The sequence below is a fragment of the Xenopus laevis genome, chromosome 2S (assembly GCF_017654675.1).
Source record: "Xenopus laevis strain J_2021 chromosome 2S, Xenopus_laevis_v10.1, whole genome shotgun sequence".
NCBI classification, from domain to species: Eukaryota; Metazoa; Chordata; class Amphibia; order Anura; family Pipidae; genus Xenopus; species Xenopus laevis.
Window position 1 is genome coordinate 101,227,583 of NC_054374.1, and position 26,983 is coordinate 101,254,565.

At 37.1% G+C, this 26,983-nt stretch overlaps 2 protein-coding genes across 2 annotated transcripts in view; one reads left to right on the forward strand and one right to left on the reverse strand.

Annotated features, from left to right (window-relative positions):
* st6gal2.S (ST6 beta-galactosamide alpha-2,6-sialyltranferase 2 S homeolog) overlaps nucleotides 1-12,406 on the forward strand; it is a 71,955-nt gene extending 59,549 nt beyond the window's left edge. Inside the window, exon 6 of the mRNA XM_018249752.2 lies at nucleotides 11,632-12,406. Coding sequence (XP_018105241.1) covers nucleotides 11,632-11,894 — 263 coding nt within the window. The 3' untranslated portion in view covers nucleotides 11,895-12,406. The remainder of the gene's footprint in view (nucleotides 1-11,631) is intronic.
* Nucleotides 8,183-26,983, reverse strand: part of tmtops2.S (tmtops2 S homeolog) — a 77,674-nt gene continuing 58,873 nt past the window's right edge. The window contains exons 4-5 of the mRNA XM_018249753.2: nucleotides 18,993-19,226; nucleotides 8,183-8,996 (exon numbers count right to left, since the gene is read on the reverse strand). Coding sequence (XP_018105242.1) covers nucleotides 8,751-8,996; nucleotides 18,993-19,226 — 480 coding nt within the window. The 3' untranslated portion in view covers nucleotides 8,183-8,750. The remainder of the gene's footprint in view (nucleotides 8,997-18,992; nucleotides 19,227-26,983) is intronic.

A 26,983-nucleotide genomic window follows, 5' to 3' on the forward strand; every position in this document is an offset into this window, starting at 1 on the left:
ATTGTGGGTAAACAGCATTTATTTCCCAGAATTATATGGTCCTTTTTTTTAGGAGTTCTTAGCATGAAAATGTATTTAAACCATTTTTACTGCGGCACTGTGTGGTTCTGTAACTGTGAGCATTTTGCAGTGGGCTAGCTTTATATTTATAATAAAATGTTGTTTTCCAGACGGGGAGAGAGAAGCAGATGCGGAGGGGAAACAGAAGCTAAGGGGGAAGCAGAAGAGGAGAGAGACGCTTAGGGGGAAGCAGAAGCGGAGGCGGAGGGGAAGGGGAGAGAGAAGCTGAGTGGGAAGCAGAAGAGGAGGCGGATGGGGAGGGGAGGGAGACGCGAAGGGGGAAGCAGAAGCTAAGGGGGAAGCAGAAGAGGAGAGAGAGATGCTTAGGGGGAAGCAGAAGCGGAGGTGGAGGGGAGAGAGAAGCTGAGGGGGAAGCAGAAGAGGCGGCGGATGGGAAGGGGAGGGAGACGGGAAGGGGAGTGAGATGTGGATGCAGAGGGGCAAGCAGAAGGGGAGGTGGACGCAGACAGAGAGGGGGAGATGAGCAGAGACAGCCTAGGGGCGCCCCGTTTGTAAATCTGGGCCTGAACAAAAGAATTACAAAAGTAATTAAATAAATAAATGTGAGCTAAATTCACAACATGGTTCACCACATCGTATCATCCATAGACATATGAGCAGACATGTTTTGGTGAAGAAATCTGCTGTGAGATACATTGGGTACAAGGAAACATTCACATGAAAATGCTGAGTTTATTTTATGTACATCAACTATTTTACATTACATTTAGCTTGATGTACTGGAATAATTTGCCCTGTAGTGAAATTACATTTTAAAAAAAAGGATCACGCATCTCACACAGTTTTTGAAAGTAACATACTCACCAGTAATACAAAACCAAGTGTGAGTAGCCATGATAGGAAATACCTAAAAAAAAAAGCGCATGTTTAAATATCTTTAAATATCAAACACAATAGGCAAGATAAAGCCATGCAAAAAACTAAACTTGCTCCAAAGCAATCAAATTGCTCCTGGGCAACCTTCATTTTAAGGAAAGATTACCTCTCTCTTAAAGGACATGTAAACCCCCTGCACAAAATGTAAACAGTGAACAGTCTCTTTGAAATCTTTAGGTAACTGCCACTCTGGTTGTTAAAAGGTTAACAGTAAGGCTGCAGCATCCCCTTAATCACTTCTCCTCCTATAACCCCCTCAGCCCCTTCCCTCAAGAATTTGCTTTGGCTGTTGACTTATGAGCATGCTCAGTTCATCTCAGCTCAGATTGCTAAACACAACCTACAGTCTAACAGCCAATGAAGAGATAGCATTGCTGGTTCCCATAGAAACTCTGCTCTAGCTGTCTGATCCTATTTTTTTCTCCTAACCACCTCTCCTTAACTCAGTTTAACCATTACAGTGCTCAACCCCAGCAGAACTTTTTATCAAAGTATGTTGGGTTTTGTAACCTGCATTCTGCATTGCATGAATTTTACAGCATAAATGTCGTGTTTGCACATGTCAGTGTTATTGATGATGTGTCAGAGGGAAAATGGCCGCCGGGTGAAAGCTGCTATTTGTTTTAGGAAAATGTGATGGCGCTGGCAAATGGAGGGATTATATGATGTATGATGTGACTTGGGTGGGGAAGATATGGCCAACTTATATACATGGTAGTAAAATGTAGGCTTTACATGTCCTTTAATCAATTACATTTATTTGAGAATGTGTAGCAGAGTGCAATAATTTCATCCCACTCTATCATCAGGAGGCTAGTGAGGTTTAAACTAACCAATTAGGTTCTCCTTAATGATGGGCATTTCCATTTTCCAGATTTCTGCTTAATCCTATAAGGGCCAGCTATTAATTGTCTCCTTAAAGTGTCTAGAAGGCTACAGTGCTTGAGGTCTTTTTCATATATTTTGTCATTAGAGAGTTGATTTTTACCTTCCCCCCCCTTACATTTTAGTCTCAATAAATTACAGGAATGGGACCTGTTATCCAGAATGCTCAGGACCTGGGGTTTGCCGGATAATGGATCTTTCCGTAATTTGGATCTTCATACCTTAAGTCTGCTAGAAACCATGTAAACATTAAATATACACAATAGGCTGGTTCTGCCTCCAATAAAGATTAACTTTATCTTATTTGGGATCAAGTACAAGGTACTGTTTTATTATTACAGAGAAAAGGAAATCATTTTTAAAAATTTGGATTATTTGGATAAAATAGAGTCTATGGGAGATGGCTTTTCCATAATTAATTAATTTCTGGATAACGGGTTTCCGGATAACATATCCCATACCTGTATTCTGTTATGAAGGTATGGGCAGAGAAGGGTTTCTGATTTTTTTAATTACATAATGATGTTTCTCTAAGATGCAATGGCAAATTTTTGCCACGAAAAAGCCCATTGACTTTTTCTGAAGAAATTTACCGCAAATAAGTCAATTGACCATAATGTGTTTTGCATATTTTTGCTGTTTTGCAAGTTTTTCAGTGAAGCGGGACAGATTCGCTCATCACATCTAGTTATTTATTCATATAACCGCCTTTGGATGAACATATCCAAAGGCTCATACTTAAAATACTTGTTATAAAAAATGTGATTGCCTAATGTACTTATTAGGAAGAACACTTTAAATGATTCATAGATGTATCCGTGATCTAATCAGCAAAAAAGACTTGCAACCATGTATTGGTTGGTAGATAGAGATGTCGCGAACTGTTCGCCGGCGAACTTGTTCGCGCGAACATCGGGTGTTCGCGCTCGCCGGAAGTTCGCGAACGTCGCGCGACGTTCGCCATTTTGGGTTCGCCATTGTTGGCGCTTTTTTTTGCCCTCTCACCCCAGACCAGCAGGTACATGGCAGCCAATCAGGAAGCTCTCCCCTGGACCACTCCCCTTCCCTATAAAAACCGAAGCCCTGCAGCGTTTTTTCACTCTGCCTGTGTGTGCTGAAGAGATAGTGTAGGGAGAGAGCTGCTGCCTGTTAGTGATTTCAGGGACAGTTGAAAGTTTGCTGGCTAGTAATCGTTTTGATACTGCTCTGTTATTGTAGGGACAGAAGTCTGCAGGGGTTTGAGGGACATTTAAGCTTAGGTAGCTTTGCTGGCTAGTAATCTACCTTCTACTGCAGTGCTCTGTATGTAGCTGCAGTGGGCAGCTGTCCTGCTTCAGATCTCATCTGCTGACTGCTGCAATAACAGTAGTCCTTGTAAGGACTGCTTTTATTTATTTTTTTGTTGTTTTACTACTACTACTACTACTACTACTACTACTACTACTACTACTATAAGAGCCCAGTGCTATTAGTCTAGCAGTGTTGGGGAGTGGGACTGGTGTCCCTGAAATCACTAACAGCTCTCCCCCTACACTATCTCTTCCAAGCACACACAGGCAGATTTTTCAGATACATTTTTGCCCTTGATCCCCCTCTGGCATGCCACTGTCCAGGTCGTTGCACCCTTTAAACAACTTTAAAATCATTTTTCTGGCCAGAAATGTCTTTTCTAGATGTTAAAGTTCGCCTTCCCATTGAAGTCTATGGGGTTCGCGAACCGTTCGCGAACCGCTCGCATTTTTGCGCAAGTTCGCGAATATGTTCGCGAACTTTTTTTCCGACGTTCGCTACATCCCTATTGGTAGATTAATAATATATGTGTAACTACTATTAAATAGCAATTCATGTGTCGTATAAGAGAGATTTCCTTACCGTTTTTCTAGGCCTGGATGTTATTTGTGAAGTAGGATCAAGATCAGTCTTGGATTGACTGTTGCTGATAGCATGTAGATGACGTTCATATCCCATTCACTTGCTCCTCATCTGCTTTGGAGGGGGTTACAAAAACCCTGGCTATGGTGATTCCAATGCTCTTCATTACAAAAGATATTTCACATAGATGACAAATGTCCTGTGTGTCATTACTCCTAACATTAGGAACATTGACATATGCAGAATTTGTTTTTTGGGTCTTCAAATGGCGTTGAAATCACTGTGTGGTGCACTAGCTTTGTTACTTAAAGGGAATATCAACCCTATAAATAATTTTATGACGAATAAAAGGAAACATAATTCTAAGCAACTTTACAGTATACATTCATTACAATTTTTCTATTGTTTTTAAGTTATTTGTATATGTATTGCTATTTAAAGCAATGTTTGTCCCTTTCGACTCCCTGCCCTGATGGTTCAGACTGTTGATGCAATATAAGACAAGCAGCTGATTAACAGATCTGTCTTTTCTGGGGAACTAATACTTTTGTATCATTGTTCAAAAAGTAACAACTACAAGTTAAAGGGGTGGTTCGCTTTCAGAAAATAAAGTCTAAATTTGAATAGCCCCAGTCAGATGAAACATTTTTGTAATTTATCTTTATTATTTTAAATGGATAATTTTGAAGCTACAGACCATATAAACCGTGGATTGCTGCTGCAAAATTCCTCTCTCCTCTGCTCTCTGCTGCCTCTCAGCTAGGGATTGGCGACACCGGAAGTCTAGTCTGCCCATACAGGAAGCTGTCACTGATCTAGTTACGGCACATCCCTCCCCACTCCTGCTTCATTTGCATTTCACTGATCCTATTGGCTAAATCTTGCCAGCCAAGTCCCAGGGGGGGGGGGAAATCCCCTTACACAGAACTGAGAGCACAGAAGAGAGAACTTTTGCAGGGCTGATCTGTGGCTTATCAGGTCTGTAGCTTCAAAATGGAACACTTAAAATAATAAAGATGATTTGCAAAAATCTATTCAAATGTATAATATGGTCTAAGGTGACCATCCCATTTAATCAAATGCTGCTTCCAAAAGCAATTGTTCTTACAAATAACTTTGAAGGCACTGCATAATTGTAATAAATGTATATTGGAAAGTTGCTTAGAATTATGTTTTATTGTGTTAGGCAAACTTCTATTTTGGTGTTGACTTGTCCTTTAAAAATTCTCACAGCTACATTTTTGAGTAACAAGGTAACTGCACTGGCGAGTATACAGTGATTACACTGCTAAAAATAAAATACTCATTGAAACACAGGATGAATGCACAGTAAAATGCACAGTAAAATTCGTTAAACCCGTTTCCTCTGCCCTTTTTTTCCGTAAAAGGATACTTTATTTGCATTCATTAAAATGCACAACAAAAAAATAGAGGAAGATATGTGCTATAAGTATATGCAGTTGAAGGTCAAGTAAAAACTAAACATATGATATATGGTTTAATGGGGATGTAGAAAAGTTCAATATGTACAATACATGCTTAAATTTGGTTTCTTTTTTTTTTAAACATTAAGGACGTTGTTTGAACACAATACACCCAGGGAAGTATTGGTAATCCAGTGAAATGCTTAATATTTTATGTGAGTCATTGTCTACAGTCTCCAAAACATTAACATATCTAAATAACATAATAATCACAATTGCAATACATACAGGTACAATGTCAGCTCATTCATTATGTTTGACCATACAATACAATAGGCTTAATGCACTACATTAAATGCTTTATGAAGGAACAAAACAGAAGTCATATTTTCTAAGTTGTTGCATAAATTAACCATAGTAAACTTATTATACTAGAAATGCAGGAAACTGTTGAAAGGATTGTGAAATGAGCCAGAATTACAGAAGGAGCATGTTTTTCAAATGCAGCGAGGCAAGTAACTATAGCTCAAAATAAAATCATGTTGTTCCTCTGTGTTTGTAATGGTGTACTGTATATACATTGCCTTGGAAAAGTATCCAAATCTCTGACCAGTTCTTCTTCTTCTTTTCTGGACATTAATTCTGAGATTTTTTACGTGCAATCATATATTGTCAAAAAATAAAGAGCTTGAAACAAAATTACTGGCAAGATTTTTTTGTAAACCAACTGTTGTATCTCTGGAATATTTTTATTTCGAAGAAATTAACTATTTTTTTAACATGACATTGTTTTATGTTATAACATAATCTTTTAAAAATAACATATGCAACATGGTACAGCTCTCTACTACTTTCCCCCAGCTTTGCATACTGTTCTGTAGTCATCTGGAACATTTTTCCAGGAAGGTTGTCAGTTGTTCACATTAGTTGGACGATGCTTGCACAATTCTGGGCTTTGTCTGGACCATTGGACAACTCCAGTGTTACTTTTGCTGGCCTTTGGGATCCTGCTGAGAGATAAACATTCTCCCAGTGTTCATTTTTTTTTCTTTAAGTTCTCTTGCCGAATTCCCCTGCATTTTGTTCCATCCATTATTTATTCTGGCTGTTACTAATCAGCTCCAACCATGAAGCCACCATACTTCAATGCTGGCATGGTGTTTTTTGAAATGGGGTTAGTGTATGATTTGCACTTTAAAGCAGTGATCCCCAACATGTTGCTCAATAACCCCTTGTGTGTTGCTCTCAGTGGCCTCAAAGCTTATGCATTTTTTTAATTCCTGGCTTAGAGCTAAATTTTGGTGGCATAAAAACCAGATGTACTGTCAAAAAATCCTCCTGTAGGCTGTCAGTCTTCATAGGGGCTACTTAATAGCCAATCACAATACTTTTTTGGCATCCCCAGAGATTTTTTCATGCTCTCCCAACTATTTCATGAATATGTCTCATGAGTAAAAAAAGGTTGGGGACCCCTTCTTTAAAAGGACAGCAATAAAAGGCTTTTATATATTATACATATATAATATATATTATAAATATACATAACCTTTGTCCTGTTCTTGTAAAGCTTGTGGGATTTCTTCAGAAATGCAATCTTAAGCATAAAAGCACAATATTTTAGTGTACAATGCATTATTTAGTAACATGAGAAAATGGCCGAAACAACCGAATACTTTTGCAAGGCAATGTGTGTGTATAGCAAAACAGGAGTGTTGCCCCTACTGTATAATGCCAGGGTACACCAATTCAAAGTAAATGGTATAGCTGATTATGAAGATTGCACTCCAAAGTTCTATGTTAAATACAAGATATTTATTCAGTGATAGCTATATTGTGAGTACATAGGTTTGTGCAAATCAGAATACTAGTCTGGTGTATTTTATATAACAAATGAATGTATTTGTGTTGCTATAAATGGCATATACCATTCTAGAAAGCCCTTGTCATATTGATCAGACAGGATGAAACGATATTTTAATGGTTGCCTTGGGTAATAATGTGTGAGATAATTGTTTTAAATATGGGTGGGATACCTTGAACTGAGTAGAATAAAATAAGTAGAACTAAGTGCAGTTGACTATAATGTAATAGTTTATTTGAATTTTATCTAAGGAAAAAAAGGCAGATAATTGTCACAAATGTACCATAAATGTATTAGCACATGGGTTGGATTAATGGGCAAACATGTCGGAGGAGCATTTTCTAGCATTAATTTTATGCCAGTTATGTGCCTGTACACTTACAGTAGCTATTCTTTTGAACATTTGGTTCCAGAATTTTGGTATTAGTTCAATTACTTCCATGTGCCTGGAATGAGAAGATAAAGTGCTCAAGATGAAAATAGGATTGTCTTGCTTATCATTAGTATATATTTTTGTAGAACCCCATAGTATCAGCAAAGGTTAGAATGTCCAAAGTCACTTCTCTTCATTATTATATTCAAGCATGTGCTGTTTTTTATTCCAGAATAAAAACACACGCACCATGGGCAGGTGGGTCCATCCAGGTCTCTACTATTTCTTCTCCATTTCTTAGACAAATAGCAGCATGTGATTGACATTTATCCAGTGCTTTAATGTGCTCTACATAGTTGGAAAACTACAACACTGTGCATTTAATTGCTGCTTCAGACACTCCTGGTAAAAAAACACAAGATGTTGCAAAACACATAGGGGCATATTTACTAAGCTCGAGTGAAGGATTCGAAGTAAAAAAACTTTGAATTTTGAAGTTTTTTTTGGGTACTTCGACCATCGAATAGGCTACTTCGAACTTCGACCTCGACTTCGAATTGAATGATTCAAGCTAAAAATCGTTTGACTATTCGACCATTCGATAGTCGAAGTACTGTCTCTTTAAAAAAAACTTTGACTACCTACTTCGGCACTTTAAACCTACCAATGTTAGCCTATGGGGACCTTCCCCATAAGTTTTCTAAGCTTTTTTTGATCGAAGGAAAATCCTTCGATCGATGGATTAAAATCCTTCGAATCGTTCATTTCGAAGGATGTAATCGTTCCATCGAACAATTTTTCGTTCGATCGAAGGATTTTACTTCGATGGTCGAATATGGAGGGTTAATTAACCCTCAATATTCCACCCTTAGTAAATGTGCCCCATAGAGTAATTTACAGGATATCACTAAAAATCTTGTGTTCCTCTGAAAGTGTCCTGAGATACTGGAGCAGCATTTCACATAGAGATCCTCGTTCATACACCATGGAATGAAAGAGCCTTGCATTATCGCTGCTTTCGACATCTAAGGCAAAGTATCTCTTTGATGACTTAGACAGATAATAGTTTTACAACTAAAATAAGAGAACCAATCGACACATCTTATTCAAAGTCTTCACCTTGTACATTTTCTCCTATGTGAATTACAGGCCTATGGCAATCAATTTGCCTTTCGGAACACATCATTTGATTTAGTTTTAGCTCAGTGTTAGGGAATGTGTTTCTTAGCACTGATATTTTCAGATACGCAAGGAAGCTAGAAAACTCGTGAAAGATTTCTGGTGGTACATTCTCAGGAAGTATTGTTGCTTTATACTGTCAGAGGAACTGCCTCCTCTTTTGTGAAGACTGAACAAAAATTCCAATAATGTACTACGTTCATGAAATTAATTGATCTGTTGTAGATTGTGGAATTTGATAAGATGGCTCATTGACTTGTCTATGAATGCAAGGCATCTTGTCCATACTTCTGCTATCAGGTATCTGAGTCTGTCCAGGGATTGCCACTGTATTGTTAAGTTTTTGGTTCATCTGGATGACTGTATAATTCGACTGACATATAGATTTCCCATCCGCTGATGATGTAGGGTGACAGTGGAAAAGTGTGAGAAAGCATTTGTAGAACTAAAAGGAAAAAAGAAAAATAAGCTGCATTATGGATGTAATACATGTTATTACGCAATCTTAGAGGCAGATTTATTACGGGTCGAAATATAAACTCGTATTTTCGTTTTTTTGTGGTTTCAAAAACTCACAAATTCGAATTTCAATTGTGAGATCTATCACACAGCGACCATGGAAACAGTTCTAATCCTGCTGAGTTCCTTTACAAGTGAATGGTAGAGGTCCATTGACCCCCATGTTAGTTTCCTTCCTGATATTTAATTTTTTTTTTTTAGAGGAATACTCAATTTGTAAGATTTTCGTACAATTTTTCGGCAGAACTATTCGATTAAATATTAGACATTCAAGTTTTTTCATAAACAACCTACCATTCGTTTTGAGTACATTCAAATCTATTAGAGTAGAAAAACACTCACAAACTTTCAATTCAACATTTGATAAATCTGCCCATTAATCTGTTCCTGTTTCTGTATGTCTTACAAGGAAAGCAGAATACATTTTAGCAAGTATTTGTGTGTTCTTTTCATAGTGATCTTATATGCACATCCAGGAATGGGGACTATATTAATGTAGAAATACATCTAGTACAGTGTTATTCTGCAGTGCACGCCTTACTGCTCCCAAAACAACGCAGAGACCACCAAAAGTGTATTTCTTAAATAAACTCTGTCTGATGTATATCTATGCAGCACACATTCACTGAATGGTTGCATATAGATAGGTCTGAAGTAAAATGCCACACTGAATTATGGCTTAGAATTCCTAAAAAATGGAGCCATCATACTATAGTACAATTCAAGATTAGCTATTTGTAGACATGACTACAGCCTGGCAAAATTCGGGAAAATATATGGGAAAACATCTTGTTTCACCTGCAGTTCAAATTCTCACTCATATAAAGTATTTTGGATTTCGCCTAACACCGAACCGATTCTGAATCCTAATTTGCATATGCAAATTAGGGGTGGGAAGGGGAAACATTTTTTACTTCCTTGTTTTGGGACAAAAAGTCGTGTGATTTCCCTCCCCGCCTCTAATTTGCATATTCAAATTAGGATTCAGATTCGGTTCGGCTGGGCAGAAGGATTCAACCGAATCCGAATCCTGCTGAAAAAGACAAAATCCCGAATCCTGGATTCATTGCATCCCTAATATAAAGTATAAGTCAACAAGCAAAATGACTGCACTCAATGCTAGCTTCTGTCTGTGCAAGTCTGTACAGAATTTTCCTCCTTTGGGAGTATTGTCTAAGGGAAATGTGAGGAGCCTCTATAAATGTTGTGTTTAAAAGCTCCTTAGAGAGAGCAGAGGTTTGGATATAGCACGGCTAAAGGTGACCATAGACACACAGATCTTTCGCCCGGCGGAGATCGGTCCTTTGGTCGATCGGTCAGGTTTGATTTTGACCCGACCGATCCCGCCGAAGCTCATGGCACATCGTAATCTGATCGTTCGGCCATACGGCCAAACAATCAGATTACCCCCGATATAGCCATGCCTGTTAATGGCATATTGGGGAAAGATCCGCTCGTTTGGCAACATCGTTAAACGAGCGGATCTTTGCATCTATGGCCACCTTTACTTTAGAGAAAGCCAATGCATGGGGCAAAATGTATAAACTGTTGTAAAGTTTGCTGCTTCTTGTTACCCACAGTTCCACACAGCAGGTAGCCAGCACCACAGCATCTGTTTGATAGGAAACATTTATGTGGTTGTTATGTAGGTTACTAGAATTGGTGCAAGCTATGGAACTTTTATTAGATAAGCAAGTGAACATTTTACATACTGCTAGAAAAGGCAATGCATGTAGGCAATTTCCATTATATTATAACAATGCCATTATAATCCCTTCTAAAGGGATTTAATGATGAACAAATGAATAGATGTAAAATTACTCAATTTCACATTTATTGTTAGTGGTTGCTGAGATATTAGCTGTTTTGGACTGCTACTAGCAGGCTTTCAGCTCAACAGCTCTCTTTGAAGGTCAGAGTTTCGGCAACCTTGTCTATGTACTGTATTGTCCGTTAACCCTAGGGTTGCTTACCCTCAGGTGACCCAAAAAAGGGTATTACAAGTCTAAACCTGGTATTTTTCCGATTACAAAAGTAAACAGCAAACATGCTCAGAGGACCACGCTAAGTAAGTTCACTTCTGTTGCTGAGTTTAAATCCCGTTTAAAATGAATATCAATGATTTATATCTAATGTGTTTCTTTCATTCGTTTTCTCTAAAAGTGTATAAATATATTATGGATATATAATGAATACATCAATCTCAAATGCACTGTGCCTTTATCCTTGCTGTGTATTTCAATAAAATATAAATGAAATTAAGTTTAACATCTGCTATGCAATGGCTGTGTGGTTTGCTAACATATATATATATATATATATATATATATATATATATATATATATATATATAAATATATATATATATATATATATATATATCTTATCACAGTTTCTGAAGCCTCGCTTCTTGATACATGCCAACAGATTTGTCACACCTCTTTTTATTCTGTAGTGCAGTATCAAATAACTGAAATACAAGTTCACATTTTAAATTGCAGTGTAGCTTTGAACCAAAATGAACATGCCATATTTAATTTTGCCTTCTCATGTTTCCCTAGGTATCCTCATCATGATGTCAATGTGCCAGACGGTGCATGTGTATGAATATATTCCTTCCTACAGGCAAACAGACCTTTGTCATTATCATGAACAATACTATGATGCAGCTTGTACCCTGGGAGCCTACCACCCATTACTGTATGAAAAAATGCTTGTCCAAAGGATTAATCAAGGGACAGAAGACAATCTTCTGAGAAAAGGGAAAGTAATATTGCCAGGATTCAGCTCTATACATTGCCCAATAAAGGATCACATTACATAAGACAGGAGGGAGTGCATTGTTTTTTAAAAAAAAATCATGTGCAATAATTTGCTACTGTTGAAATGTCAACTAAAATACTTGAAACAAGAATTACTGAGACCAAAACGAATTGGTCTATAAACTGGTGGGCATCTAAATGCCTAAACCGAGCCATGGACGTATATATAAATGCTTTGCGATGAGTAAAGCAAGCTTAGCTGATGGGTGAAGCAAGTCGGTGTTATTTAGGCAGAAGCCAATATTCTGTTGTGGATCAGAAAGGAATGCTTTGGTTGATTTATAATGTGCCATTTTTTTAAGCTATTTTTAGGAAACAGTTCTCATTTGTATTGGCCGTATACGATAGAGCAAGCATAGAGTAACTCAGCAGATGCCCATGTGACCTACTGTTGTTACTTAGTAACAGTAAGGTTGAAAAAAGACACACATCCATCAAGTTCAACGTTTTAAATCTATATATAACCTGCCTTACTGCCAGTTGATCCAGAGGAAGGCAAAAACAAAACCCCATTTGAAGCCTCTCCAATTTGCTTCAGAGGGGGAAATTCCTTCCTGACTCCAAAACGGCAATCGGACTAGTCCCTGGGATCAACTTGTATTATGAACTACCTTCCATAACCCTGTATTCCCTACTTTGCTACAAAAGCCATCCAACCCCTTCTTAAAGCTATCTAATGTATCAGCCTGTACCACTGATTCGGGGAGAGAATTCCACATCTTCACAGCTCTCACTGTAAAAAAACCCCTTCCGAATATTTAGGGGAACCTCTTTTCTTCTAATCAGAATGAGTGACCTTGTGTCAGTTGGAAAGACCTACTGGTAAATAAAGCATTAGAGAGATTATTATATGATCCCCTTATATATTTATACATAGTTATTATATCACCCCTTAAGCACCTCTTCTCCAGCGTAAACATCCCCAATTTGGCCAGTCTTTCCTCATAGCTAAGATTTTCCATATATTTTACCAGTTTAGTTGCCCTGCTCTGTACACTTTTTAATTCAATAATGTCCTGTTTGAGTGCTGGATACCAAACTGTACGGCATATTCTATATGGAGCCTTACCAGTGCCCAATACAGTGGAAGAATAACCCCCTTCTCTCGTGAATCAATTCCTCTTTTAATACTTTTAATACAGCTCAAGACCTTATTTGTCCTTGATGCTGCTGACTGACATTGCTTGCTACAGTGAAGTTTATTATCTACAAGGACCCCAAGGCCCTTTTCCATAATAGATTTGCCTAGTGCAGTCCTATTAAGGGCTTGGATTGGATATTTTTACATCCCAGGTGCATGACTTTACATTTATCTACATTGAATCTCATTTGCCACTTAGCTGCCTAGATTGCCAGTTTGTCAAGATCGTGTTGCAAGGATGCCACATCCTGGATGGAATTAATTGGACTGGATAGTTTTGTGTCATCTGCAAACACTGATACATTACTTACAACACCCTCCCCTAAGTCATTATTGAACAAGTTAAATTAAATTGGACCCAATACCGAGCCCTGAGGGACCACACTAAGAACCTTACTCCAAGTAGAGAATTTACCATTAACAACCACCCTCTGTACCCGATCCTGTAGCCAGTTTCCTATCCATGTGCAAACGACTTCATTAAAGGAGAAGGAAACCCCCTGGGCGCAAAAATAGCCTCCCCCCTCCCCTGTGTTGCCCCCCCTCCACCCTCCGGTCCACGGAGCTTACAGGCGCCATCTTCTCCCAAGCGGTCTTCTTCCTGCTTTGATCGGCATCTTCTGGTGCATGTGCAGTAGGAGCATTTACCGGTATGGATCTACTGCGCATGTGCTGAATGTCAAGAAGTGAATTTGGAAAACTTCGTAACATTCGGCGCATAAGCAGTAGATCCATACCGGTAAATGCTCCTACTGCGCATGCGCCAAAAACGCCAATCAAAGCAGGGAGAAGACCGCTTGGGAGAAGATGGCGTCTGTGAGCTCCATGGACAGGACCTGCACAGATGGGTGAGTAACAAGTTAGGGGCATTTACCCGGGGGGGGACAGGTAGGCCAGGAGGGAGGGGGGTTTTTTGCGCCTAGGGAATTTCCTTCTCCTTTAAGCCCAACCTTTTGGGCTTAAAGGAGAAGCAGTTATTTGTGGGGCACGGTATGAAACGCTTTGGAAAAATCCAAATAGATCACATCTACTGCCCCCCCCCCCACTGTCCAGCATCTTACTTACCTCATCATAAAAAGCAATCAAATTTGTCTGACATGACCTATCCTTCGGAAAAAATAAACCAGAGAAAAGAACTCCTAACTCCCACCAATAAACAGGATCTCAAAGGTTACACTCGAGGGCTGACAACCGTCAGAAGGTCAAATGCTCAAAATTATAAAGAAAAAAGTACCCCGTAGGTAATGCCTTAATCAATATCCAGCATAAATTAAATCTCTTAGATGTGATTAAATTAATTGAATAAATTAGTTAAAGTGAAAAATGTGCCCAGTCAATTAGTTAATTGATCAACTACTTCATTTTAAAACAGTTCATAAGTAATATAAAGTGCCAATTAGTGCATAATATCCATTGAGTGTTTTAACCAATTGTCACTCTCAAATTAAACAACAATTCATGATTGAGCTCAACCAGAAAAAGCTAAAAAGTTAAAAATGACAAAGTTCATCAAAGGAGTGCAATTGATTGGAAATAGTGCTTTAAATTAAGTGAGTTACTATGAAGAACACAACAGAAATTTATACTAAATTAATAAGGTGCTAGTATTTATATACTGGTTGCTAGAAATTACATTAATTAAAAAGATCTAATTAGATTAAAAAATGACCACAATTGGGTGAGAACAAAACCAATGCTACGGTCAGCAGAAAAGAGAGAGGATATAATGAAATATAAGAGGGTGGAGTTGTCCCAAACCTAACTGCCTGTTGTTTTCTAAGTCTGGGACACCACAAAGAGGAAGGCAGGACAGGGTAACCGAGACTGTGGCCTTGGTATATTAACTTGCCCTGATCTTAAAGAGACTAAGTTGAAGCTAATAAGCCACAAGTCGCCGGCCCCTTAGAATGGAAGGATGATAAATAAGCTCAAAAAGACCGTAGCAATAAAGATTAAGTCCAATCCCAGTAAAACCACCAGGATAAGTGTTAAAAGACAAGAGTTTGGCGAGTCGCTTCCATTCTAAGGGGCCGGCGATTTGTATCTTATTAGGGTCAACTTAGTCTCAAGATCAGGGCAAGTTAATATACCAAGGCCACAGTCTCGGTTACCCTGTCCTGCCTTCCTCTTTGTGGTGTCCCAGACTTAGAAAACAAAAGGCAGTTAGGTTTGGGACAACTCCACCCTCTTATATTTCATTATATCCTCTCTCTTTTCTGCTGACCGTAGCATTGGTTTTGTTCTCACCCAATTGTGGTCATTTTTTAATCTAATTAGATCTTTTTAATTAATGTAATTTCTAGCAACCAGTATATAAATACTAGCACCTTATTAATTTAGTATAAATTTCTGTTGTGTTCTTCATAGTAACTCACTTAATTTAAAGCACTATTTCCAATCAATTGCACTCCTTTGATGAACTTTGTCATTTTTAACTTTTTAGCTTTTTCTGGTTGAGCTCAATCATGAATTGTTATTTAATTTGAGAGTGACAATTGGTTAAAACACTCAATGGATATTATGCACTAATTGGCACTTTATATTACTTATGAACTGTTTTAAAATCAAGTAGTTGATCAATTAACTAATTGACTGGGCTCATTTTTCACTTTAACTAATTTATTCAATTAATTTAATCAAATCTAAGAGATTTAATTTATGCTGGATATTGATTAAGGCATTACCTACGGGGTACTTTTTTCTTTATAAAAATGACCTATCCTTCATAAAGCATGCTGATAGTTATTGTTCAGATGGCCATCATCTGGCTATATGAGCTACTGTACAACTACAATATACAGTATGAATGCAAAGGTCCATCCTAGAATCTACACTAAACATTTCTACAGAACAGTAGCAGTAAGACAGTTGGTATCTAATAAATTCCTTTGCCCAGCTTATCTGTAAAGCCTCCTGTGTATCCTAACAGTTCATATGTTTTCTTAAATGTATTAACACTATACCTGTCACTTCACCCTGGAGATCTTTCTACAGGGCTAGTGTAAAGGACCAGCAGAACCAAACAACGAAATAGTTCAAAATAATCAACATTATTTTACACATAGCTTAAACAATATTGGTCTATTGTGTTGGCAATGAAAACCCTACAGTATGAAAATGAATGTATTTAAAAAAGAATATCCCAATTTACTGGACTGTTATTTCAGTAATGATAGGTTGCATTGTTTTGCCACCAGTATGGATCCATACAGCTTAGTTACCATTAAGTACAAGCTATTGTTTTATTATTATAGAGAAACGGGAATAGTTTAAAGCTGGACTTTGAGTATTCTTGAAAAGGTTTCACCACTCATTCAAGGGGCTTCTTCAGTTCAACTTAGTGGTAGGGAATTCCCGGGCATTTTAAATCTGGAAACTTAAGGATATTACAGTCACCAATATTCACTGACAAGGGTCCCATTAAACTTGAGAGGTGTTTGCTGAAACTCGTGGGGGATTATTTATTGAAGGTCGGATTTTTAGTAGCAAAGCAGTTTGTCAGTAAAAGTTTCTATAACTTAGTAATATAGCATTAAAGGTTTACTAACTAAAATGGTTTCTACACAAGTTATGCAGCTTTATGCTATATTTAAAGGAGAACTAAACCCATAAAAGTTTATGGACATAAATGTATTTTATATACTGCCCACAGGTTCAGTAGCCCTATAATTTAGAGTATGGGAAATATCTGGGGGTGGGGATTTCAGAGGCACAGACATTGTGGCTTCTCTGTATGATTAATATTCTGCTTTCATATAGTGGTGCTCTGCTTTGACTCAACCTCCATATAAATATGCACCTTAATATTTCAAGGTAATATTTTAATATGTGACAAAACAGGAAAATGAATCAAACATTAAATACACACACACGCAAACATACGGTATCTTTTAGTATGGTGACTGTCAATGAATTTGTACTTGGAGCAGCTCTGCACATAACATTTTTGTATTAAGATTTCCATAATTATACAGTATTGACTTGTCTCCTGCCAGGCCATAATGCAGCATTAAACTAACCATTTCAGTGGACTCTTGATATGTTTTATTGCAATCTAAAGGCAGACTATTTCCTATTGTACTATGGTTAAAAATGTTTTTTTTTTTACTTACGCTCCTAATTGTCCATCTGATAGAATCATACATTTTGACTAGATTGCCATTTTGAATAGTGTTTGTACACAAATATTAACACTTTTCTATTATGATTTTGTACATTTTTACGTATGCACAATGTATTTCATGTGAATAAAATAACTGTCCATTTGTACTGATTGTGCTGGGAATTTATTTGCTACTTACTGAATGTCCAAAATGTCTTTAATGTCTAGAAGAAGAATCTGCACTAAAAACAGCAGCATTTGATTGAAGCCGTCAGGCACAGCTATATTTGTGTCAAGTTTCTCATTCCTTTTAGTTAGATTCCTGGATTCGGTTTAGAATTCAGCCTGAATCTGAGCTTTTTTCAGCAGAATTTGGCCTGATGCAAGAGCCTGGCTGAACCAAATCCAAACCCATGTGTCTTTAGGTGATGTGATTAAGGGGGAACGGTTTTTTTCTTTCTTTTCCCATTCCTTAATTTGCATATGCAAATTAAGGGTTGGATTCAGTTCCGGATGTGCCTGAATCCATCCTGAAAGATTCAGGGTGTGGCCCAATCAAAAAAAATAGGGATTTAGTCTCCAGAACAGGTGTTGAGACTAACCTTTGCTTAGTGATAAAGAGTGATGAAATATTCACCAATAAATTATTTTACATTTTACAAACATTTTTAATAATGCTTTTTTAATCACATGACCTGTTCTTCCAAGCGTTTTGCCCAAGGCCATTCAGGTTAATCAGACAATGCTTGTGCAACTCAATTTTAAAATAGCGCCACCAAATACAAATTGGATTGGAAATAAAGTTCTAATTTAGAAAGATAAAATGCACCAGTGCAGCTGCCCAGAGCACTCAGTCAGATCTTTGCTAACTGGTTGTTGATTATCAAAACTAATTGCTATTTTTTTTTCTTGTGAGATTTATTTCATAAAACAATGTCACTTGAAAAAATTGTTTTTTGAATCGCAGTGTTTTGAAATAAAAAAAAAAAATGACACTGTAAGATTTATTGTTGTGAGAACTAGCATAGGGCCTGAATCGTGCTGGCACAAAGGCATATTTCAGCAGACTAAATATTTATAAATATATTTTTTAAAAAAACTTTTCATACTCTTGGATTTTTACGGTATTATTTAACATGGGCTGAGCTCTCACCTTTTGATAAACAGTTCCCTAAAAATCTCATGCAAGTGAATAATGTGAATAATGATGATATTATGGGGCACATTTACTTTGCTCGAGTGAAGGAATAGAATAAAAAAAACTTGTTTTTTTTGGCTACTTCGACCTCAAATCGAACTAAAAATCGTTCAATATACAACCATTCAATAGACGAAGTACTGTCTCTTTAAAAAAACTTCGACCCCCTACTTCGCCGCCTAAAACCTACTTAACCTCAATATTAGCCTATGGGGAAGGTCCCCATAGGCTTTCTAAGGTTTTTTTGGTCGTAGAAAAATCGTTCGATCGAACTAATTGCGGTAAATCCTTCGACTTCGATATTCAAAGTCGAAGGATTTACCTTCGGCAGTCGAATATCGAGGGTTAATTAACCCTCGATATTCAACCATATGTAAATCTTCCCCCATGAGTTCACCCCAAACATTTCTATGCAAATGAACAGAGTGGTGGAATTTCAGCATGGTTCACTGTAGGGAACTTCAGGTTCACTTTTGTAAATACGGTAAATATGTATGAGGGATTTCACATCATTTTGTTACTAAGTTCCTGGGAAATAGAAAAGGTGTCCACAATCAACAACAAAATGTCTTTATATTTCAGGGTTTGTAAGTATTTCCATCCTGAGGAATACATTGAATAGGATGTGCTTAGGGGGAAACTTGTTTATGGCTACTCACCTGCTTATTCATAAGAATATAAATAATGGGATTGAAAACAGTACTGCTCTTGGCCAGAATGGATGGGATGACGCTGGCAACAGGAGATACCACCCCTGGCCTTCCGAATGTAGCAAGCAAAGCAACCACTCCATAGGGCAACCAGCAAATCAAGTAGCAGATCACTGTTGTAATCACCATGAATAAGACATGGTATTCTCTTTTACGGGCAGCAATCTTTCTGATCTTTCCCACCTGACAAGGGATAAATAAAAAAAAGAATATTAAGGATTAAATCAAGATTGTATCTCTGATAGGAAAGCAGAAGCATAGCCAGTACCAATAGTCATCCTTTTACAGCATATATGCACTGCAGTTTGAATCATTAAGCACGTAAAGTTTCCAAATCAATACTAAAAAATTTTCTGTGAGCTCAACACAAGGATTATTTTGCAAGTTGCCATCTTACTTGACCTTAAGCATATAAGATATGTAAATAATGACCTGAGTAGTGAGAGTACTGTGTTACATTTTTAGAGTGATTTGACTAAATTGGAAAACTGGGCAGTAAACTGGAAAATGAGGTTCCATGTTGATAAATGCAAGGTTTGCACATTGGCAGAAATAATATAAATCGTGCCTCCCAACTGTCCCGTTTTGAGCGGGACAGTCCGGCTTTTGACAGCTCAACCCACTGTCACAGATTTGTACTGATAAGTCCCGAGTTTCTCTTTGATCTGCTGCACTGAACAGCCAGAAACAGATACAAAGTTTGTAACTTAATTGAGTCTTGGCAGACAGCTGAGAATAGATACTTAACTTGTAACAGTTTGATAACATAAGAACGAAGACTCATAGCTTAAAGGGCAATTCACCTTCATTTGCAAAACTGTAATAACATATAAAAACACAGAAATGTGTTCAAACTTTCATAACCTGCCAAATTATGTTAAATGAACATGGTAATTAGGGGGTGTGGCCACAAAAACGGGCATGGCCAAAAATCTTTTTTTCCTAAATGTTGGGAGGTATGTATAAATCTATAGTAATATGGTTTGTGTCAATGCCAAAGAAATATATATACATGTATATAAATAGGTACTACTCCAAAATAATTAATAATTCAAAAACAAGAAGTTAATCATGGAGAATATACTCACCCCAGTCCTAGGGTGTAGGACCAAGACAACATTTCAAAAGAAAGGTGTGAGTATCTCCAAAAATAATAAATCAATCAGTTAAAAAATTTAAAAACCTAGGTCTTGCTCTTATGTCCTAATCAATTTTTCAATTTTCGAACTGATTGATTCATTATTGTTGGAGATACTCACACCTTTCTTTTGAAAGGTATGTATAAATGCAAGTTATATACTAAATGGCAGTGTGTTGGCGGGTTCCTTAATTAAGAAGGATCTAGTTGTTTAATTCTATGGCAAATATGTGCAACTAAAACTGGTTAGAGGCAGTGGCGTAACTATAGAGGAAGCAGACCCTGCAGTCACAGGGGGGCCTGGGGAACAGGGTCTATAGCTAACAAAAAAACACCCTTCCCCAGCAGCTCTCTTACCTGCGGCAGGGGTATAGGAGCGCAAGTCGGCAAGGAGTAGAGAAGTAGGTGGAGTAGGGCAGGAAATGAGTGGGGCCATGGGCGGGATCAGGGTAGGGACTGGGCCCCTGTGAAGATTGTTTTGCAGGGGGGCCTGGAACATTCTAGTTACGCCACGGATTAAAGAGATGGAAGACTTAAATTATGAGTTTAGACTGTCAAGGTCTCTCTGGAAATCAGGTGCTTGTGATTGGACATGATTACACTTTAAAAATAACAGGGGACTTTTTCAACCATAAAGTGGATCACTGCACCAGAGGCTACCCCTTCAGACTAGAAGAAAAGAACTTTCATTTGAAGCAACGTAGGGGGTTCTTCACAGTGAGGACAGTGAGGTTGTGGAATGCACTGCCGGGTGATGTTGTGATGGCTGATTCAGTTAATGCCTTTAAGAATGGCTTGGATGATTTCTTGGACAGACATAATATCAAAAGCTATTGTGATACTAAAATCTACAATTAATATAGATATGGGTATATATATATTTTATGTGAGTGTATGGAAGGGTCGGTGTGAGTGTGTTTATGTATGTGCACAGGGTTATCATTTGGAGTGGTTGAACTTTATTGACTTTTTCACCCAAAGGTGTGCAAAACATCATACATTCACAATGATGAGGTGAATTTCTGTTTTAAAAAACTAGCATACACTATATATATATATTGCCACATCTCAGGGTAAAGTTAAGGACTAATACATCAGTTCACATATTTGACACAAACAGAAATGATAGTGTTATTTATAGCTCAGAGGTGCAAGTTAAGGAGTGGCAGGGGACAAAGGTACAAGACCTGCACATGTTCTAATTCTGCATTCTGCACCTTGTGGCAGATTGTTTTCCAGTAAAATGTGCAGCTAGACCTGGGGTGGAAGTGCGTGAATGAGACGTAAGGGCTATAGTCTTACACACCTCCTTGCACTTCTGCCCTGAGGTGTTAATAAATGACTAATATTTCTGCTGATTATTAATTAGGAATGAGATCCACCAACCTCCATGATCTCTGCTGTTTATTTACTAGCTGTGCATTATATGTGTTTCATACAGAATATGGAAAATAGTATAGGGGTGAAATAGTAGCCACACATGTGTATGTCCCAGTAACAACCCCCTCCATAATCTCATATAAAGGCACTTTTCAAAAATGCGTCCTGCAAAGCTGTTCTTAAAAAGGGCTGTTGGGCCAATCCTTTCATGACCAACATTTGTGAACATATTTATTAACAATGGAAAGTTCGGAATAGGGTGGGAATTCATATCAATATTATTGGAGATAAACTGGAGTTAAAAGAATGCCAGATTCACATAAAACATAATCTGTGTGATTGATGTATACACCATTCCATTGTGCAGAGCTGCTGAACATGTTTATGAATACGTTGTTATAGTAATATTATTACTGTCTGAAAAGGACCACAGTGCCAGTGCTATAGACTCTACTGTTTGTGATGGGCTCTTTAGTGTAGTAAAGTGATTTATGCAGAATCTTCTGTTTTGTTTCTATAGCTAAACCATATTTCTGCCCTGCAGTTCCTCTCTTGTATAATTGCACATATACTTTGCACCTTTCTCTCAGTACATAATCATTTTCCAGGCTTTTTTTTTTACCCTTCTTTTACTTGTATGGGTACCTACATATTTTTAGAGTAAAATTTGATTTTCTACCAGTAGGTGGTGGTGTCTGCTAAACATTAGAATGTTGAACCCATATCTGAGAATGATACAATATGCAGTGTTTGATCTATAGGTATATATTAGCCCTTTAAAATAAAATGACTTTAGAAAATCATGAAATATTGAAAATACTATATACAGCAGTTAAAACCAAGGTTTCTGACACTTGTCATCTATTTTAATATGCTGGTATATTTGCTGATAACCTCATCTATCTACTATCAATTTGAACAGATTTCCTGTCTCCCAGTTCTATTAGTGTCCTATTGATGCTGTTTCAAGCCCACAGATATACCTTGTTGTTCATCTGTCTGTTATAGCTGAATATATAGTGAGTGGCATGAAAAGGCTTTGAAGATTTTCATTCATCCAGGTCATGGTACATCTAATATAATGTGCCATTGTGATTGGATTAGTGGAAGAGTTTATATGCTGAGAACTTCCCACACCAGTCAGTTGAACTGAAGAAGCTGCTCGGATGAGTAGTGAAACGTCGTCAATAAGTACTCAGCAAGTCCAGTTGTTTTAGAATTACTTATATTAGATATGGCAGGAATAGAGTTTTTCTTGTTTTTAATGTCTAGGTTTTAATTGTATTTTCTGTTTTATGAAAAACGAAATGAATTTGCAGCTGTCGCTTAACCCAATAATCTGCAAATTGGCAAACGACATAAAATTTGCGCTGGCATTAAAGATCAACCTTGATCAAACCTAAAGGGAATTGTGCTCATTTTGAGGCAAATTTATCAATGGTCATATTTTTCGAAATCATGTGAGGTTTTTAAAAACTCCCATAAACTCGAAATTTGACCATTCGAAAATTTATTAAAAAAATAGACCCTCACTGTTGTGCCAAGGTCTAAAAGTGGGATCATTTATTGAGGCCTACAGAGACTTTTTGGTGAGAACTACATCAGCATGTGAATGCTAATCTCATCTACCTGCCATATTTGTGCCCGGATATCAGTCATGCAGTCTATCAGTAGGCCCAAAAAAAATTCTAAAGATGAATTGGCCATGCAAAAGATATCACTGCTTTTTTTAATCACTCCTTCCTTAGATCCCCTTTAATATGAAATTGTTTATACAGTTCTGAATGTATTTCTTGATTAAAATACAACTACCCCAGGATTTGTAACCCATAGCAACTAACCAGATGTGTGCTTCCAACCAGCTGATCAGCAATTGCTACCTCTTGATTTGTTGCTATGGGTTACTTACGCCAGCTAAAACTTTTGCATGTGTTATTACAGTGCTATGCTATTACAGTATTATGTACATCTGTGTCTTGCAGCCATGTAGAGTTCAGTTACATCTGCAGCATGTAGAATTCAAGCTGTTCATGTAATTACATAGTAGAAGATTACATAGTAGTAGAATGAGATCATGCAACTGTTAAATTACATAATCCTTTTGATTTTATTAAATATTTTCAGTCAGTACAGGTAATCACTGCAGGAATTTTAAAAAAAAAAGCATTTCTAAACTGAAAACCACAACCAACTTAAAGCTCAGTCAGACTGAAAATGTACAGACCCCGATTGCTTGGATTCTGGTTGAAATACTCTAAAAGATCCTGAGATCTCTTAAGACCCAAAGTGTGCATTTAGAAAATGTAAGGAGTGTTTATTCATATATTCTATAAAAAGGCTAGGGGGGATGTAATATGTTTCACTTGCGCAAAAAAACCTGCGCAAAGATGTTTGCGAATGTTAGCGGCCATGTTTACGTCTGTTTTGACTGATTAAAGACCTCAAAAACTTAATCGCAACGTTTTTGTGAACGTTTCACTATCCCAAAACCTTTTTTGCTACAAAATATTTAACGAAACTCCAGAGCAGGTGTTAAAGCTAGACCTTTACTTAGTGAAAGTGTAATATAATATTCGCCAGCGACAATGCAATCAGTTCTAAACATTAGCAAAGGCCTCATTTTGAATAATGGTAGCGACTTTTAATTACATTCCCCCAAAGTGTAGTAAAGAGTAGTGCAACTGATTGTACTGCATGTGGGAAAGGTCATCATACTCCCAACCAGAACCAGTTGATTCAGTGTCTCAATGTTTGCTAAACCTTGGGGTTGAAAACAATCAGCAGTTATTGTCTGTTGGTTCTATCTATCTATATAATACTCTATGTCATTCAATATTAAATATTTAAATAAGTAATTATGAATATTTAAAAAGGCTGAGCAAATGTATTAAAGGTGCTTTAGAATAGGGGCAAGTGTGCTTAAAAATGTGTCATTGAATTGCTTGTATATCTGCTCTTGTCTATGTATACACTGATAAAAAATAAGCTATTCATTAAACAACTACTATTGTAGACTTAAAGGAGTTTGTAAGAGAACTCTTGTATATAAGATGATTATACCACACTTTCCCTGACATACTGACAAAGGGAAGGCAACTGACATTTATTAAACAATGAATTATTTGCGTATACTTCATTATGTAAGCAACAACATGATGTCTCATAAGGATAATGTTCCTCAAAGCTAGAGGAATTAATTACCTATTGTCAACAATAGGGAAGAGGAAAAAAGATGATTGAAGAATAAGTTTGTATGTGTGTCCAATTTTGCATTTTGTGACTGGCTGACCCTTAAACTAGATGATTGAAATTTGACTCATTTGGCCATGCACAATAAAGCTAATATTAATGTAAAATGAAAGTGAGCACCCAATAAATGTTTTTAACAGACAAAAAAGTGATAATAACGCAGGCAAGGTGCCAAGAGATAACCAATTCATGTATGGTTAGGAAAGGGGATGGGATGGATAGAACAGGTGGAGAAATTGGAAGTAGAAATGTCTGAGAACTAATAGCAGAAATTGTATATGTTATAGTGGTTTAAGACTTGGGTGCATCCCAAAATAATCCTGAAAATGTCTAAGAAGATGCAATTCTCCATTTACAGCAGGTTCCCATAAATTTCTATGGTAATGCAACTTGAGAATCTGCTATAAATCCTGCAAATTCTCAAATAAGAGGAATATTACAGTAGGAACATCTCAACTAAAGCCCATGCTGATTTAATGGATTTTGGGTTTGCCTCTTGTGAGAAAACTCCAGCAAGAAGAAGCTAGTACATTTGATAATAATGCAAACAATCTTGATCTGCCGCAAAAATGCTCACGGTAATGTGATCAGCCCTTTGAAGAGTAATATTCAATTACAATTGCTGAAATCGCCCTTACAGCAAAAGGAGATCAGACAGAACTTTAGAACACATTTTTTAGCACGCTTGCCCCTATTCTAATGTGATTATTCCAATACACATGAACCTGGAGGGTCTTTTTTTTTCTCTTCCATTCTCACTTGTGTATATCGACTGCACTGTAGTAACTGTGAGAATTCTTACTTCATTAAAAAACTACTATTCAACTATATGTGTGATCTAGTTCTCTAGTTTTTTTTTTGTGGCCACCAAAACCTGGACTTCCAAAACATATCATTAAAGCATAAAGATTTAATGAAAAGCTACCACATTATTTAGCAGAGGCAGAATGATGTTGAGAGGGAAATTAATGGCAGCAGTATTTGCATTGCAGCTGAAATACAGACTTTCAGAAATGGTAACGGTTGTGTAATAACAGAGTAACGGAGATCAATAGAACAAAGGCTTATCTTTATCTCTAAATACCTTTTTCTGTAAAAAAAAAATTGGATCTTCATATCTTATGTCTACTAGAAGATCAAGTTAAAATTAAATAAACCCAATAGACTGCTTTTGATTCCAGTAAGGATTGATTATATCTTAGTTTGGATCAAGTACACGGTACTGTTTTATTATTACAGAGAAAAAGGATAGAGTTTAAAAAAATTTAATAATTTGACATGACAACCTTTCCATAATTTGGAGCTTTCTGGATAACGGGTTACCATACCCATATATTGTAATGTTACTTAGAATTTCATTTTCTTACATTTGCAATTTTTTGTAACCATTTGGGTGGTGCTCCCCTTTAAATCACCCCAATATATATATATATATATATATATATATATATATATATATATATATATATATATATATATATATATATATATATACAGTGATAGAGATAGATAGATAAACTAAAATGCAGTGTTATTTCTATTCCATCAGAAAACAATGTAAAAACAAAATCAGATCAAGAACCTGGCTACTGCTGGAAACAATATAATACTGGAGCTGAAAGCTAACAATCCTTGCATCCTGGATATGTACTACATGGTTTATATAAAACTGCATCTTGAACAAATAGTTTCTGTTACCACAGCTTGTCTTTATGATAGATAAAAAATAACTAATACATATGGTATACTGTATGTTGAGCTGAATAGTTGATATAGCATCTATTTTTTTGGTAGGGCAAGGAATTAAGCTCCACGCTAGTCCTGGAAGTCCTGTCAGCTATAGCCCTTGCCATCAAGGAGTGGTGGGTTCCTATAGGCCCAGAGGTAGATTGACTAGTTCCTGCCCAGAGTTGATTTAAGGGGAGGGAGCACATGGTCTTTTCACTTGTTGCCAGGGTGGATATGATGTGAAGCTTGGAGCAAAAGACCCCAGTAAGAGTGATTCTGGACATACAGTATAATAAATAAAGACATAGAGATTCATTTTCCCTTCAGTGGGTCGGCCATAGCTTTATTAAACAATGTCCTTGCCTTGCCATAACAAAAAAGGTACCCAGATTCCAGCCACCGCCGCATATGAAGTGAACCCCATTAATGACAAGGACCAAAGAAA